This window comes from Watersipora subatra, chromosome 9, assembly GCF_963576615.1.
Source record: "Watersipora subatra chromosome 9, tzWatSuba1.1, whole genome shotgun sequence".
Classification (NCBI taxonomy): Eukaryota; Metazoa; Bryozoa; class Gymnolaemata; order Cheilostomatida; family Watersiporidae; genus Watersipora; species Watersipora subatra.
The window spans coordinates 52,856,180-52,872,980 of NC_088716.1; the positions used below are offsets into that span (position 1 = coordinate 52,856,180).

The 16,801-nt window shown below is 34.0% G+C and overlaps 1 protein-coding gene across 1 annotated transcript; it reads left to right on the plus strand.

Annotated features, from left to right (window-relative positions):
• The first annotated feature begins 579 nt into the window (after positions 1-579).
• LOC137405206 (uncharacterized) lies at positions 580-15,799 on the plus strand. Its single transcript, XM_068091434.1, has 4 exons — positions 580-793; positions 1,201-1,302; positions 10,081-10,194; positions 15,567-15,799. Exons 1-4 carry the CDS (start codon positions 580-582, stop codon positions 15,797-15,799), a joined length of 663 nt encoding a protein of 220 aa, XP_067947535.1.
• The last annotated feature ends 1,002 nt before the right edge of the window (positions 15,800-16,801 follow it).

The following is a 16,801-nucleotide window of genomic DNA, read 5'->3' on the forward strand; positions in this document are numbered from 1 at the left end:
TGTGTTTGATTTTCAATTTTTATCATCCTCTTCACTTTTACTTACGAAACTCCGATAGTATAAAAACTGCTGGATGTTACTTCAAGTGTCTTCAAATATTTTCGAAATTTTTACTTCGTATGTTGGAATTAGTTAATCGTAAAATCCCTTTGACCATATTCTCTCAACTGACTTCAGATTTGAAAAAAATTTGTATTATGCTAAAACGTTTGCTTTTAGATCTGTACATTACAGTTGAAGATGGCTCTTACTGATGTCCATTGTTATGGCTGCTGAGTTTGCTATAAAAAAGATGCTTCAGTCAGCCCACAATGCATATGCTGCTGTAAGTATATGCCTACTTTACACTCTGCTTACTTTCAGCAAGTACATGTATTTAGAATAAGTCTTACTGTCTGGAAGAAGTGCTGGCCGGCTAATCTACCGGCTTCACAGAAACCTGTAAAGACTCTTATTTAACTGCAGATAGCTATGACTAATTTAACAGGCTTTATATAAGCCTTCTACAACTATAACTTACATGTTTGCCTAAATTGGTTGTCCGCCAACTAGCTTCCACAGAAAGTCAGCAGAAGAATCATGGCGAGTTCTTCCAAAAAGCGCATCCTGGTCGAGACAATGGAGGAAGTAGAAAAAGCAATCAAAGACCTCAAAGAACATAGTCTACTGAGTGTTGATTGTGAAGGAGTAAATTTAGGGCGTGATGGGGAGTTGTGCCTTTTGCAAGTTGCTACATCTTCAAAGATTTATCTATTCGACATCGTGGCTCTGAAAGAGATGGCATTCAGTGCAGGTGAGTAAACTCGGCAGCAGTCTAATGTGTTTGGGTGAGATTAAAATAACATTGGAATAAATTGGATAGCAACTCCTCAGTGTAATAAGAGAAAGGCTATGATTGCTATGATATCACCTCAACTTACAAGTGGTCTAATGTGTTAATTTGGTTTTGATAAAACACCTATTATTATCTGCTCGTTGAAGACCTAGATATGGTCTGTACACACAAGTATATATCTAGCACTAAATCTGTTTCAAAATACTATGGATTTTTGTTAGTAGCCCCTCTTACAACTACGAACGAGTGCTATGATTTAATACTCAATGCTTCTTCATTGAAGCTCTTCATAAATTTAGCCCTTGTTATCTGTTGAGCTTAAACCTTAGTATTTTATATCCTTGTGATTCCTATATATTTATCAGGTCTGAAGGACATTCTAGAAAGTTCTACTATAACCAAGCTCTTTTATGACTGCAGAGAGGATTGCAATGCCTTGAAATATCAATACAATGTGGAGGTCAAAGGTCAGTCAAAACATTGCATAAATTGCTAGTATTGCTGTAAATTGAAACTTAATAAAAATTTCTTTTTGCCAATAGCAAGCTTTGAGATGATTATCAATAGCTTATGAGCAGACAATTTCTTCAGCACCAACACTATGACTAATGCTTTTGAGTGGCCATTGGCCATGGCAATGACCATGTGGCTGATTTCGTTTGCACTTTGTACAACTACTTAAAGAGTAACTTGCAACAAAATTCACATTACAGTTATTTGATATCAAAGGGTTCACCATGTCTTACTCTGCTGTGGTGTAGGTGCAAAATATGTGGAAATGTGATTACAAGCTCTTAAAAGCTCAAAAACGAACAGTTAATTGCAGCCGTCATGAAAATGCCATAGTTTGGAATCCCTTTATTTTGATGACGTACTCAACTTAACATAATTATTGTTTTGACACCTGCTACCAGGACTAGTATCATTTGAATTGAAAGGCCAATAAAAGGTTCAATTCAAAACTCTCCTAGCACTATTTTATGTCAAAAAAATTGGGGTTCTACTGAAAGGCCCGTATCAAATATAGATGCTCACTAATTTACAGTTTCATTTCAGCTTGGTCTAATCATTTAGTTGGGATTGTAATCACATCATGTGACCAATAATTCATGCCAAATGTCGTGAACAATTTTTGCAGCATTTTTTGACTATCACAGGTGACCAACAGGCTCTCATGTTCATCAGAGGTTGATATGCACTCCGACCTAAAGTTAAAAAATTAAACTAACTTTAGGCTAGGTTAGGGATGGCATTTGTTGTTTGAAAAGGTGTTATCGACTATCGTTAGAGTTGTCCCACTGATAGCGATAGTATCGAATTATCAATGAGCAGACTATCAGAGTTCACTGATAGTTATCGAGTGACTTGGCAGCTGGTAAAACTATCGAACTATCGTGCCTGAAAAGATCGAGGATTGTGGGAAGAACTAGGAAAAGGTGTTCGAGTTATCAGAGTGTTCAAGTTATCAGAGCACTGTCACAAGTTCATGTATTTATTAGTAGATAAATGTACATATTCAAACTATATATAAATCAAACGCATAGATGGCTTGTTGCAAGTTAAAAGGCTTCTAGTGTAAAGTTTGAAAAAAATTTCATCAGAAAGTATAGAGACATTTCTATCACTTGAGATTAGTTTGTTGTTTGAAGTGATGTGATTGCCAGGTCGATTTCAGATTAAAATTAGCCAAACTTGATTGCTGTTGAAATGCTCAGAAGAAAAGACATCTTTTTTTGAGCGTTTTAACCAATAATATACAGCCCCAGGAATGATATACAGGGGGCTGTATATCATTGTTTTAACCAAGATCAAGTTTGCTGATTTTTCTTCAAGTTTATTCGAAGGTTAGCTCACTTTTCTTAGCTTTCGGAGGGCCATCGCTAAGCAGATGATTGGCAAAATTTGATTTTTTTGCAAATTTTTAGAAAAGTCGTTAACAAAAATATTTTGCCGATGATGGTAATAACGACGTCTAAGAACTACTAAAAGTTGAGGTTTGGCTCTATGACTTGGAATAAAGCGATATTCTAAAGCGTCAACAACCGTCGTAATAGCCGTTGGGCAAAAAACTGTTCGAGTTAACCAAGTTGAGGTCGAGTTATCTAAAGCAATTTATCATTGCGTGGGAACGGATCAAACAAATCCGTTCGAGTTAACCATGTGTTCAAGCTATGCGAGGGCGATAACTATTGGGTTATATTATTTTTTATTATTCGATAACGATATATTTGTTTCGGATGTTTCGATAGGCTAAAAATAGGCAGCATATTCATATCGAGAAAAACAACTATCGGCTATCGAAATTGGCTATCGTGCAACCCTAGGCTAGGTTTTGATGTATCAGTGTTTAAAGTGGCAGCATTACAATGATGATGAAATAGACGCGCAAGGACAATAGACATAGTTTTGTTGAATGTGTGAAGTATATTTGCGACAATATTTCGCCAAACGAGGTTTCATGAAAGTGTAAACAAAAGCATATCGTGTGCAACTGCGACCTATTTGAGCCGTTTAAGAGGGGGATTCCAAACTACGGCGTTTTCATGATGGCTGCAATTAACTGCTCGTTTTTGAGCTTTTAAGAGCTTGTTATCATGTTTCGACATATTTTGCACCTGCAACGCAGCAGAGTAAAAGTACGGTCACACGTGACGATTTTATCGTTGGTTCTGACCGAAATCACGAAATTAACCAAAAAACACAAAAATTATTTGGCCTAAATTCACAGATTTGTCAGAGCTGTGCATTACATACTGAAATCGTCAACGAACCCCTTTTATTGGCTAAACAAATTATTAGCGAGCACGATTCTAGCAGCTTTTCTAATTTACATAGTCCAAGATACATAACGCGACACGCAAGAAAAATACTAATGCGATTTGCTATAGTAAATATGATGCAACTGACTTGATTGCACTAAAGATGGCAACTCTTTTTACAACAGAACTTTTGCTGCTAAAAAGAAATTATTATTGTTATTATTATTATTATTATTATTATTGTTATTATTGAAAAAGAAATTATTTATAGCCATGTTGTCCAAACGATAAAAAACCAACAATATCGCAATTTAGGCAGTTGCATCGTATGTACTATGTTGAATTGCGCTGGTAGTTTTATTGTCTGTTGTCATAAACCTCTTGGACTATAACAATCGCAAAAGCTGCTAAAATCGCGATTGTAGCTATAAAAGCTGCTAAATGCAAAAATAATTTGTTTTGCCAAGTAAAAGCGTTTTGTCGATGATTTTGGTGTGCATGCACAGCTCTGAAAATTCTGCGAATGTAGGCCGAATAATTCAGTGTTTTTCGTTCATTTCGGTCAGAACCAAGGATAAAATCGTCACATGTGGCCTTACCTTAAGATGTTTGATACCAAATCACTGTAAAATGAATTTTGTTGCAAGTCAACCTTTAACCAGGGCAGATACACTGTACTCAAGAATAAGGAAGAGAAGAAAACTTTAGCTGTGTAAATTCAGATTACGTTTGCAGAGCTACTCATGTCACCTCTAAATGCTATGCTGCCGCCAACTTACTCGATAGGCTCACACATTTCTTTTGCTGCCACTACTCCTTGACTAAAATTAGTTATGAGCCTGCTGATAAAGCCAGCTATTTTTATCTGCTAGACGCGTGACTACTTGATCATTTGTGATAGAATAAATATTGTATTTTCTACTGGTATGTTGGTTAACTAAGCTTCCATTACATGTGATCAAACCAAATTGAACATGATTGGAAGTCGCTTAGCTGCAAGTTTTTACAACTTAGTTACACTGACAATACAACCTTGAGTAGTCTGTATTCAAGCAGATCGCATCCTCCTTTGAACTTGACCTTCCTTGATTTTACCTCCTTTGACCCCTCCTACTTGACTAGCTGGCAAAGAAGCAATCATGCTTGAAATGTGAAATGATGAGAGAAAATTCAATTACCGATGGAAGATATTCTCCTTAGCAGGGCCTTCCAATAAAAAGTAAAAATTCTGTTCACCAAATACTTAGGTTAACCCATGAGATAGTCTGCATGCCTTATATACGACTAATGCACACCTAATACTGGCTTTTGGCAAATATTGGATTTTTATTTAAGTCTAAATATTATTTTATTTTCATGTTATCTTCTAGAACTTAAATCCTTCTTAAATAAAATTTTGGTAATTCAAAATCAACTATTGAGAATAATTTTTAATAAACCCCCACCTATCATACTTCTGATCTTTACAAAAAAGCAAATATTCTACCTATTCATGAATTATATCTTTTACGTATTTGCACATTGGCTCATTCTGAATTTAAAAGCTATATTAAATCTAAGCCAGATCCACCTTATGATACCAGAAACTCTCAATTTTCTCTTCCCTTGCCACCTTCGACCTCCGCTGTTGGCCACAGGCATGTTGCTTACCAGCTGGCGGCTGCCTGGAACGGACTGCCGGTCGAATTGAGGCGGATTGAAAATCACACTGTTTTTCGAACTACTCTGAAACAATGGCTCCTTGACTCTCTGACATAGCTTTTTTTGCAGTAAATGAACTTTTGTTTTTGTTGACTGTCTACCCGGGCTCTGCACCTCGACTAGCTACACTATTGTGCACGTGGGCCCTCATCATTAAATATAGATTGATTTTTCTATTATGTTTTTTTGATTCTTTGATGAAAATACAAACAAACAAACAAAGAACTAAGTTTTGTATTAAATTTTTTGAATGTACTTGATTCCATTGCAAAAAATAATCATACCAATGAGAGGTAAAGATTGTGAATGAAGATGTAAACAAGGATGTACTTTCAACAAGCTTGCCTTTGTGCCATCTTTTGTGCAAAATGAATCGAGAATTTTAAGCGAGCTAAAAAACTATGCAATAGTTTTAATTATTTTCTTTGCCATAAACCTGTTGCTTAATAAAATCAATAACATAGTCAAACAACAGCTTTAGCTGTATTAAATTTATGGTAGAACAAATAAGGTGGAATTACAGAACTTCAAATAGTGTGATATTGTATCGCAGTGCTCATTGCATTATCGTCATATTTAACTATAAAATGTGCAAATGCTACTATACCGAATTAAAAATTATTTTTTGTAACTCTTAGTTCTAACAAATAGTTTTACAAAAAAATAAACCCACAAGAGACACATTACACATATCTATCTCGAAAATTTGTAAATTTTGAACAATTTTCAAAAACAACTAAAGAAATTAATTGCCATGCCAAAAGCAATAAAAACTTACAATTCCTTTTATTAGTACATATATGGTTTTATGGAATACATCCCTTCACCGAGGGGGTCTTAGTTGAATTACGTATTTTATTGCATTTTCAATGCTTCTGTTTATAATTATATATAATTATATATACAATGATCTTTACTGACAGTATTATTACCTCCTTTTAGTGCTAGCTTTTGCCTCTCACTCGAAAGTGTTCTTTCATCTTGTATATCTTTCACTTATGGTCATGAAATCATGGTGATGGTGTGTTGATTGCTCTTACCATGCATGAAACTAATAGTAATCAAGTGTTTTATCTAAAGTTAGAGTGTTGTTTTATTGATTTTATATTTAATAAAATATATTTAAAATTTATGCAATTTTTACGCTTACTCAAATTTTAATAAATTTCTTACCAAATTTACAGTAAGCTCTACTTTAGTATCGAGCACTTTATGCTGATTTTTAGCCTATACTTTATTGTATTTAAAATTCATTTGTTTTTATCAATTTCACTAACTAAAATTTAGTACTACTTCTTGTGACTAGTTAAATTATTGATAACTAACATTTGAAACACTATTAATAAATATTTGATAGAATATGAACAATAAATATTATTTTTATTAACATTATAAATATTTACTAACAGCATTTATTATCTGAGCTTAGATGATATTTTATCTAGTATTATATTATTAATAATAATATAATTAGTATTAATAGTATTATTTTACATTTATAGTTAATACATTAATTACTGCCTATACGATACATGCAAATGGCAGTGTAGAATCAAATAAACAATGAATATAATGTAATACATTATATAATAAAAATATAAAATCTTGTTAAACATTATGTTTTTAAAAAAAACTATTCAATTTCATGTAAAAATAAAAACATAATTTAGAAATGATATAATATATATAATCATATTATTAACAACAAAATTACTTACTGTATTTTAATGTTCGATTATTGTTATTTACTGTCTTACCATTTGCTATTTTTTATTTACTATCTTACCATGTACTATCTATAGGCGATCGTTATTTAGCCGAAACTAACAAGTGACAAGAATATTTCAAAAGCACATTAACCTAATCTTTAATGTCAGACAAGTGCGTAGTTCACGGTGTATTATATAAAATATTTATTTTAAATAAAACTTTACTACCAGTCTCGGTATTGTTTACAACGCCAATGGCTAACGAAAATGTACTTATACAAGACACTAAAAAGTAACGACTGTGACAATCATACCTGCTCATACATACGTTCATCAGTATTATTATATTTAAAAAGATTTAAAACCAGTCTATGTTATTAAAACCAACGAGAAGCAATTCACAATGATCTCTTCCACAGTTGTTTTTGTATTCTGTTTTGCAAATAAAGTATACAAGTCTTTTTTTCATTATTGAAGTTCGTGACTGGGATAATTTTGAATTAGCGCTGATGGGGAGATAATCATAATTAAATTAGTGTCATATTCATGATTGAAAATTTTTTGGAACTCTGGTGTTTCAAGACCAATTATTATTGTACAAATTTGCTAGAAATGTCTAATTTTCTATTTTACTAAAAGTTTGTCTGGATGGAGTCGTGAGGTAATAATAATAATTTTCTCAAACAAGCTAATTACTACTACAGCAATTTTTAATGACTAGCGTGACGCTGTCTTGAAGGTGTTAATAATGGTAAAACTGGTGCTTAGAAATTGAAATGCTTGCGAATTATATTTAAACTGCAACAAAAGTTGTCTCACTTTAATTTGAGAACATTTTGAAATTTATATTTTATCTCTATGCAGAGAACAACAACGTTCCAACTGAATGATACTTTCTGATGCAATACCATTGAAAACTCAACAACCAACAAAAAATTTATTTTAATTCATTTTTATGTTAATATTCATTATATTGTACAGTTTATAATAGAATAAAATGTGGAGAAAATAAAGAACTTTGTTGTAAAAATAAAGTTAAACGATATTTTCAGTGAAATCTTAATGGGAAGTTTCGAAATCTGGCGATCCTCATAATAGAATAATCTTACTCAAATGCAAGTAATCAATACAAAAGTTCATAACTAGTTGAATGAATAGCAACATCACCAGGTTTGCACAGTACGACCATAGGCAAATGGAAGAACAAGAACATACAGATTAAAAATATAATAGCTCATAACTAGTAGTACCTTTTGCCTTTTGGTAAACAACTTTTAGACTGTGTGTAACAAATTATAATTCTTAAAGTAATCAAATAAATGATCACCTGCAAGGAAAGCAGACTGGCTCATTTTGACTGAGCAAGCTAACTGCGCGCGTTCGTCTGCTAAAACCGAGTTGACAGGTCAATGACCAGACCTGAGATCACATATCACTGGCTTACAAGTCTGGCTCACTCGCACCAGCCAATCATGCGCTAACAACACCGAAGGCATAGCAAACTGTAAACTGATGCACGTGTCACGCAATCTGACTGAAGATCATTGCGTATTAGAAATGATGACGCAATGCAATTGATGAACGACGGGAACAATAACTCCTTCTTTAGTCAGTCTGAGAAATGAGAATAATAATACTATGTATTTACCAAGACATTCACAATATAATATTTTATAATGTGGTCAGAGGTCTTTCTTGATTATTGACTTACAGAAATTGAAGACGTGCAGATTCTAAACTCTCTGCAAATGCAGCTCCATGGTATGAGTCGTGCCTGTGTATCAGGACTACAGAAGTGCTTGGACTACCACATTGAAGGTAATACAAATTCCACTTTCTTCCATGTTCATTTTTTTAAATTGTCTCATTTTGGCTCCATATTGATTTTTTTGTCTTGGTCACATATTTTGGTTTCCTCCAATTATTTTTATTCTAATAACCATTTCTTTCAATTTTTCCTTCATTTTTTGCTTTTGCTTTTGAACTACATTCTAACAGGCTAATGATGCCTTCTTATGAATCTAACTTGTAGATAGAAACCAGCTGTGTTTATTGTTCACCTCGAAATTATATGAAGCTTACCCGCAGTGCTTGCTTTGTAAATTGTAAAACCAACTGTAACTTTGTTTCAAGCTGACATACATGTAAAAAGAATTACTGAAATCAAAACTTCCATTTTCGCTCAAGTTTTTCTTATGGTCAGAAAATTCTGTAAAAAAAATCATTACTTGAAAATCATTTTATAGTTCTTGCATGTTTTTTTATCAAATTTCCTCTTACTTTTTTTAATTTATCTGAAATTCTCTAAATTTTAAATATGTTAAATTGTGCATGTGTTTCAGTTTTTAATGTCAGGCAATAGTAAGATCTCAGGTTACCTAATAAAAATTCTTTGAAGTTACAAGGTAGTCCTGAACACTGTAAAATGGTGCCAGTAAGCTTGAGAAACGTTAGGTGTTTAATTATTGAGTTGCCTTCTCAATATATTAGCATCACTAATCTTTTGTACATTATAATAAACAGTTGACAGATGTTCATACCGAGCCGTTTGCTAATGGGAGAGGGAAGGTGATATCTCTTTCAGTTACTAATGCATATACATACGCTCAATACCCAGGCCATTTGTTTAGCAAAACAGTAAACAAATATTTCAGGAACCTTATAAAATTAGTTGAAAGCTATCACTAATGAGGGCTGTAAAGATGTCAGCTGTGTGTGTTATCTGATAAATTTATATCCCATTTATATAAAGGCTAATATAACATTTTTGTTTTTGAGGCATTTTAGAACAAAACTGTTTAATTTTTCCATTTTTCAAAAACTCCATTTCTTTCCAACTTGTGTGATACTCATATAATTATCAACAAAATTATTTCTGAGTGTTTTGAATGACACCACTACCTTTTTACACTGTATTTACCTCTCTAGCTTCTTAGTGTTCCTCCTACATGTATCTGTCACAAGTGGGCTACAATAGGCCTTCAAGTGCTAACTTCCCAAATATTTATGATTATACATAACTAGCCTGTGAACCAACCCTCTCTCTAGCCATCATTTATACTAAATCGTTTGACAGGGTGTGAATCTTTAGGCAATCAGAAAGAGAAAATGCACAAAGCGTTTACTGCCGATAGTTCTCTTTGGAAAAAAAGACCCATTAGCGATGAACTCTTGACCTATGCTGCTACAGGTAAAATATGCACACAGCTAGATGATGTGCAATGGTGGGCGTAAAATATAGCGTTCACAAATCAGTCGTTAAACTTTGAAAAGTTCTACACAAGTGAACCAATCTGGAAATGTGCTTAACTGAATGCTATATCTGTTTAAAAAATTCATAGTAGTTTTTGAGCTGATTTAAAACATAAATTCAGAACAAAATGTGGCTGAACTGCTGCTCAAATAATGTAACAGGCAATATAATGTATACATTCAGTAAACATTTTTGTGTGGGTTTTTTATTTTGGTTGTCTATCATCGCTATAAATAGTAACAACTCATATTTGTTTTCTACAAATAAATGTACTTTTAATAAAAAGGTATGTTATGCCGTTCCTCTCACAGTTTATAAACATAATGAAAAGCAGATTTGCACATAAATATAGTTTTACACATTATGACCAATAAAATTATTGACAAAATTCTTTGTTTTCAGATACACACAACATTTTTTTCAGAACTAGAAAATAATTTATTCTTGTGGTCCTTTTGTTAGTTTTTTCAACACCTAAGAATATTTCAACATACATTATTGATACGGATTATCAGATAAAAATCCAATCACGCTGGAAAACTAAATTCTAATATTTAAACTAACTGAGCAATACTTTTACGCGTTGCATTTAGCACAAAGCAAAGCATTGCTCTTAAAGGTTGACTTGCAACAAAATTCACATTACAGTTATTTGGTATCAAAAGATTCACCATCTCTTACTCTGTTGTGTTGTAGGTGCCAAATACGTGGAAATGTGATTACAAGCCCTTTAAAGCTCAAAAATGAAAAGCCGCCGTAGATTGGAATCTGTTTATTTATCTGACGTATTCATTACAGTTTGGTTATCGTCTTGTCACGTGATGTTCTCACGTGTATTGAAAGGCCAATAAAAAGCTCACTATAAAACATATTGTAGCACTAGTCTATGACAAACACTTCGGGTTTTACTGAAGTGCCCGTATTAAATATAGATGCTCGCTACTTTACAGTTTTGTTTCGGCATTATTCAATCGTCAAGTTGTAATTTGATCTCGTGACCCAATACTTCGCAAATAATTTTTGCAGCATTTTTTGATTATCACAGGTAACCAACAGGCTCATCATGATTATCAGACAATGATATGTACTCCTTAGAGCTAAGGTTAAAAAGTTTAACGATTTTTTACGGTAAGTTATAAGATATCAGTGCTAAAAGTGACAGCATTACAATGACGATAAAACAGACGCGTAAAAACAATAGACATGGTTTTAATAAATGCGTGAAGTATATTTGTGAAAATATTTCGACGAATGAAGTTGCATGAAAGTGTAAACAGAAACCATCCTGTAATAGCTACGTTCCATTTGAGCCGCTTTGGAAAGCGAATCCAAACTACGGCGGTCTCGTGTGGCTGCGATTTTCTGTTCGTTTTTTAGCTTTTAAGATCTTGTAATCTCATTCCCATATATTTTGCACCTACAACACAACAGAGTAAGACATGGTGAATCTTATGATACCAAATAACTGTAGTGTGAATTTTGCTGCAAGTCAACCTTTAAGAGCAAGTGATTTCAAATTGCTGCTACAATCCTTCCACAACCCTTGAGATAAAAACTGTTAAGGCAGGCATGAAGTGAAAAAAGTGCTATTCTTGCTACTATCAGTATTTTTGTCAGTTTTATTTGACTGCTATTACAGATGTAATGTACCTCATCATACTGAGGGAGAGAATTTATACAAATCTATCTATCCACGGTTCTCGTGAAGATTTGGTTGCTGTGGTGAAGTATGCTTCAAAACGCTATGCAGACTTCATGACCAAAAACAGTAAGTTATGTTAGTTTCGAGTTATTACATGTAGAAGTACTTTTTGACTTCAACATGAAATCCATTCTTGTATTTATGATTTTCTTTTATTAGCAGCTAAATCTGAACACTCTTCAACCGTAACAAGAGAAATAATTTGATTTTTCTAATTATTTTGGTAGTAGAAAACGATACGAAGAGACCTTTGAGAGAAATAGTTTACTACCATTTGTTTATAAGTGCAGACTATCGATCTTTGGCTTCTGCAATGGCTGTATGGTTGGTATACACAACATACTTGCTAACTTCTTAAGGCAGACGAGGTACAACAAGGTTCGACCTCGTGGTGACCCTGCTGAGTTTGACGCGCAGAGTCGACGCATATTGACCCCGTGTTGACCCCATGTCGAGACGGGGTCGACACGGGGTCGACGTGGAGTCGACACAATTTTAGTTTCCTCCTGAGGAACCAAAACTTTGGTTGTTGCTTCAAGGGAAAAATGAAGGTGTATATACAGAGACAAGTGTACAGTCTGTATCTTTTGTGGCTCTACACACTGATGATACTAAACAATTCATTGCGATGACAACTGTAACAACTATTGAGAATTGATATGATTTGTGTCAAAGCCATAGTGCCCTTAACCCTCTGGGGCCCCTTGTTGCACTGGTGCAACATAATTTTCAAAACTAGATAGAGCAACTACAAATGTTTTATAGCCAAATATTATTCTCAAGTGGCTTCTTGCATATCTTTATGCTACCCTAAACCCAAAATTGATTGAATGTCATGCTCGTGATGTCATCACATAACTCTAGAACATTCCATGGAATTGAGAGTTGACCACACATGAGGAAAGCAACTTTTTAGGCAAAGATTTATAGCTCTCTGAGGTAAGTTGGAATAACTCATTTTCTGTTTTTTGGTACTATGTTGACCATATTTTTACACAAATTAAATGTTTCGAAGAAGTAAATTTTTTTCTTCGATCTATATGAGCTCAAAATTTCTTGTGCAGGAGTGCAACATTGGGCTCTACATAGCTAAGCTGCAAGCCAAGGGGTTAGTATCGGATATTCCAATAGACCATTTTTAGGGCTAATGCTCTTCATTCTTGTTGATGTGCATAATACTTAGTGTTGTAAAGATGATAGTAGAGGTACACTGACTACCATTGAAGTAATATTACCAGGTTACCTTCACTGCTACTAGTACTACGGCTATTAGTCATTTACTACCAAAGCAAATTGGTATTTCCGAATGATACAAAATTGTGCAATTATTTCACTTGATATAGCATGATAGTCAGGTGTGTAGGATTTCTTTTGGGCGATTTTTGGTGTTAGATGAATAGTATTTAAAAGTATTCTATTTTAGTTTGTAGATACAAAATGCATTCAAAGCCTTCCACTTCAAACAGCAACGGCAATTGCCTTGGAATGAGAAGCAGAGTTGATGGAACGAATTTGCTAGACGAGCTCTCGAAAATGTGATGAAGGATAGGTGCCACATGGAATGAATGTCTATAAATAGAACCCGACAATACATAAAGAGTAAGCCACATCCATGGCGCTTCAAGATCTAGCATCGAACAGGAGTCAGTGGCATTTTGCATGACTGAAGTATACCAAGGTGGTGATGGTAAGCAGATGGAGTTGGGCTAAGAAGCTGATGTTGTGCTCAAGCTAACATATACTCTACAAAAGAACTGGAGGTACAAAATTGTCGGAGGCAACTTGTTTATTGCTATTCCCTTCATCTCTGAGCTAAATAAAACTGGGATGTTCTATACAGGTACCGTTCGAACCAAGAGGGTTCAAGAGTGCATGCTCAATAATGCAAAGTCCTCAAACGAGATAGTAAAGGATCTTATGACAGCTATGTAAAGGAGGTCAACAATGTGGTTGCTGTCAAATAGTGTGACAACAAAGATATCACCGTTCTCTCCTCATTGACTGGTGTACAGCCCTTTGCTCAAGCCAAACGGTGGGACAAGTCGTCCAAAGAGCATCGTTTCTATAACATGCCTGCTGTTATACAACCACATAAAAATATGGGAGGCAGTGATTTGTAAGATTTATTTTTAGCAGAGTATCGTTTTGCCATGAAGAGCCGGTGATGATATCTCTACCTGTAACGACATTTGTAATGGTAGCCGAAATCAACACTTGGAATATCTACAGAAGTGATAGTCGCCTTCTCAAGCTACCATAAATAAAGTACTAAATAGAAGAGAATTCCAAGCTGAAGTTGCCGGCAGTCTCATCCATGTCAATGGTGCTGCCAAACAAGGACGACCAGCTGCAGCAGGTGATGCTAGTCTATGCCTTACACCAGCTAAAAATTGGAAGAGGTCACTGCAATGTTCACTATGACCATTTTGCTCATTGGCCAATAAAGGCTCCAAAGCGAAGTCACGGCAAGCTGTTCAAGAAAATAGCTAATCAAAATGTGAAATAGTCTCTGCTTTCTTGATGAACAAAATTATTTTCGTACCTATCACTGCAAGCGAATGGAGAGCTATAGTTACTTTGGAACAGTTGATATTGCTCCAGGATTTAGTCCATTTGTACCAAACAGTGATGTAAACTTATATGCTTGTGTTATATATATTTATATATATATATATATTTATATATGTATATATATGTGTGTGCATATATGTATGCATATATACAATATATACATATATATGTATGCGCATATGTATGTATATATACAATTTATATATACTGAATGTATATATATTCAATATATGTACTATATATATGTTATGTATGTATCTGTATACATGTATATGTATATAAGTACATTTACCATTTATTTATTCAAATAAAGTTATTTTACTGGCTCAAATACTTCATAACACTATTGTCTAATGCGTAATGTATATAGGTAGCATTAAAGCCCAATGTTGCGTGAGTGCAACATTTAATATCTCAGGTCAGGGTCGTTGTAGAAAATAAAAAAATTAGAAAAACACTCATACATATATCTGGAAACTATCCAATAAGTTTGAAAATTTTTAGAGCAAAGCTTCTGTGTATGGGCCTCACAGGGTTAATGATGTTTCTACTAATGCTATTGAAGTATCATCAACACTCTTTTTAGTTGTTATAGATCATCAACAACTTGTGTTTGTGATAGCTTTTGTACAATGTGAAATGAATCACACAAGAGATAAACATTTGGTTTTAAAGTATTATTATTTAAGGTTAAAGGGTGTCTGAAAGGTTCCATGTTTCAATTCCAATGTACACCGACGGCAATCACTTACTCGCGATAAGTGAGGTGTTTATCCATATATAAATAGCTGCTTGTGTGACACCCACTTATTGTTTGGAAGTGAATCACAAAAAAATGAGTTTTTGTTATAAATAAATAAAATGATAAAAAGATTATGTTAGTTGAAAACTAACCAATCATGTACGTAGATATACGTAAAGTAGAAATAGTTTTGCCATTTGATTGCCAACACATGGGCAACACAATTGATGTATTTCATCAGCGTGAAGCCACCTTTTCATGAGTATGAGCTTTATTGATCATCTCTTTTATAAGGTGCGTATCGTAAAGGAAGTCCGTACTTCCGTACAGCCAGACTCCCTGAGAGGATAATTCCTGAAGTTTCTAGAGTAGGATCCAGGCTTAATATTAAACCTTTTCCCGACACTGGTGACATCTGCAAAAGCTGTAACTGGAAGACAATCGTCAGGCCAGATGGACAATGCATGCGATGCTATCTTATTGACCATCCTGTTGAGTTTGAGATTCATTATCAACAATTGCTTTAGATGATACAGCATATTTTAATGATATATTTTAGTATACGACGCATTGAGAAGCTTGAGCTGATAATCTTTTACTCTAATTTTGGTTTTTTAGACACTATTGCCATTTTAGCGTATATCATAAAATTTAGTATTAGTTCTTACATATACAAACAGTGTGTTTGTGGTATAGCAACAACCCAGAGGTACCTAATTATCGTGGTGTTTATCCTAAATAGCTGAATGCTTTCAGCGGCCGTAAACTTACCAACTGGCTGTGTTTTAACTAATACAATATTTTATTGCTATATTTTACTCAGCAGAGGTTCTGGTTTATAACAAGTTTTAAGAGCTGCTTATATTGATGATTTAAACATATTCTGCTCAAATACATAATCAGATTTATTCAGGCACACAGAGCGCTTATGGAACATTAATAAGTATAGAAGGTTTACCCCATGTATACTTGTTCCTATGCATATTTTTTAACAGCTTTGTTTGAGCACTCTGTTAAACCCTTAGATGTGTACATATCTTCATTATACTCTCTCGAGTATTGATTATGACCAAGGTACTTTTTTATGAGGCAATCAATTCACTAATCGGAAGAATGACTCACGATTTTCTACCCAACACATCAACGTTTATGCAAGCTATAAAGATTTTCCCCTTCTGGAATCTACCGCGCAGTAAAAAACACCTTTTAGTTATTTTAGTCATAGCAATTTTTAGCCTGAGTACCACATTTCAGTCGGAAATAATCTAACAATATCTGGTCGCTAATGCCCAAGGTATGTTTGTAGAACTTCACGAAAGACAAGTTCATATGAGCATGTTTGTGCATTGCATTGTTCACAACTATAAATCAACAGATACAAAACAAAACATTGCAGGCCATCGGTGTAACAGCAATTTAACGTGTATGACAAGCCAAGCATGTCAAAGACACCATTGTATTCTTCCAAGCTATTAATGTTACATATCTAGGTTACCATCTCTATATGGAGTGACCAAACTACTTTGTCT

Bases quoted from the DNA above. Each gene is read 5' to 3' on its own strand.
- LOC137405206 (XM_068091434.1), top strand. From the start codon at position 580: ATGGCGAGTTCTTCCAAAAAGCGCATCCTGGTCGAGACAATGGAGGAA. The intron at 794-1,200 runs GTGAGTAAACTC...TATATTTATCAG, and splicing joins AGAGATGGCATTCAGTGCAG to GTCTGAAGGACATTCTAGAA. The intron at 10,195-15,566 runs GTAAAATATGCA...CTCTTTTATAAG, and splicing joins CTTGACCTATGCTGCTACAG to GTGCGTATCGTAAAGGAAGT.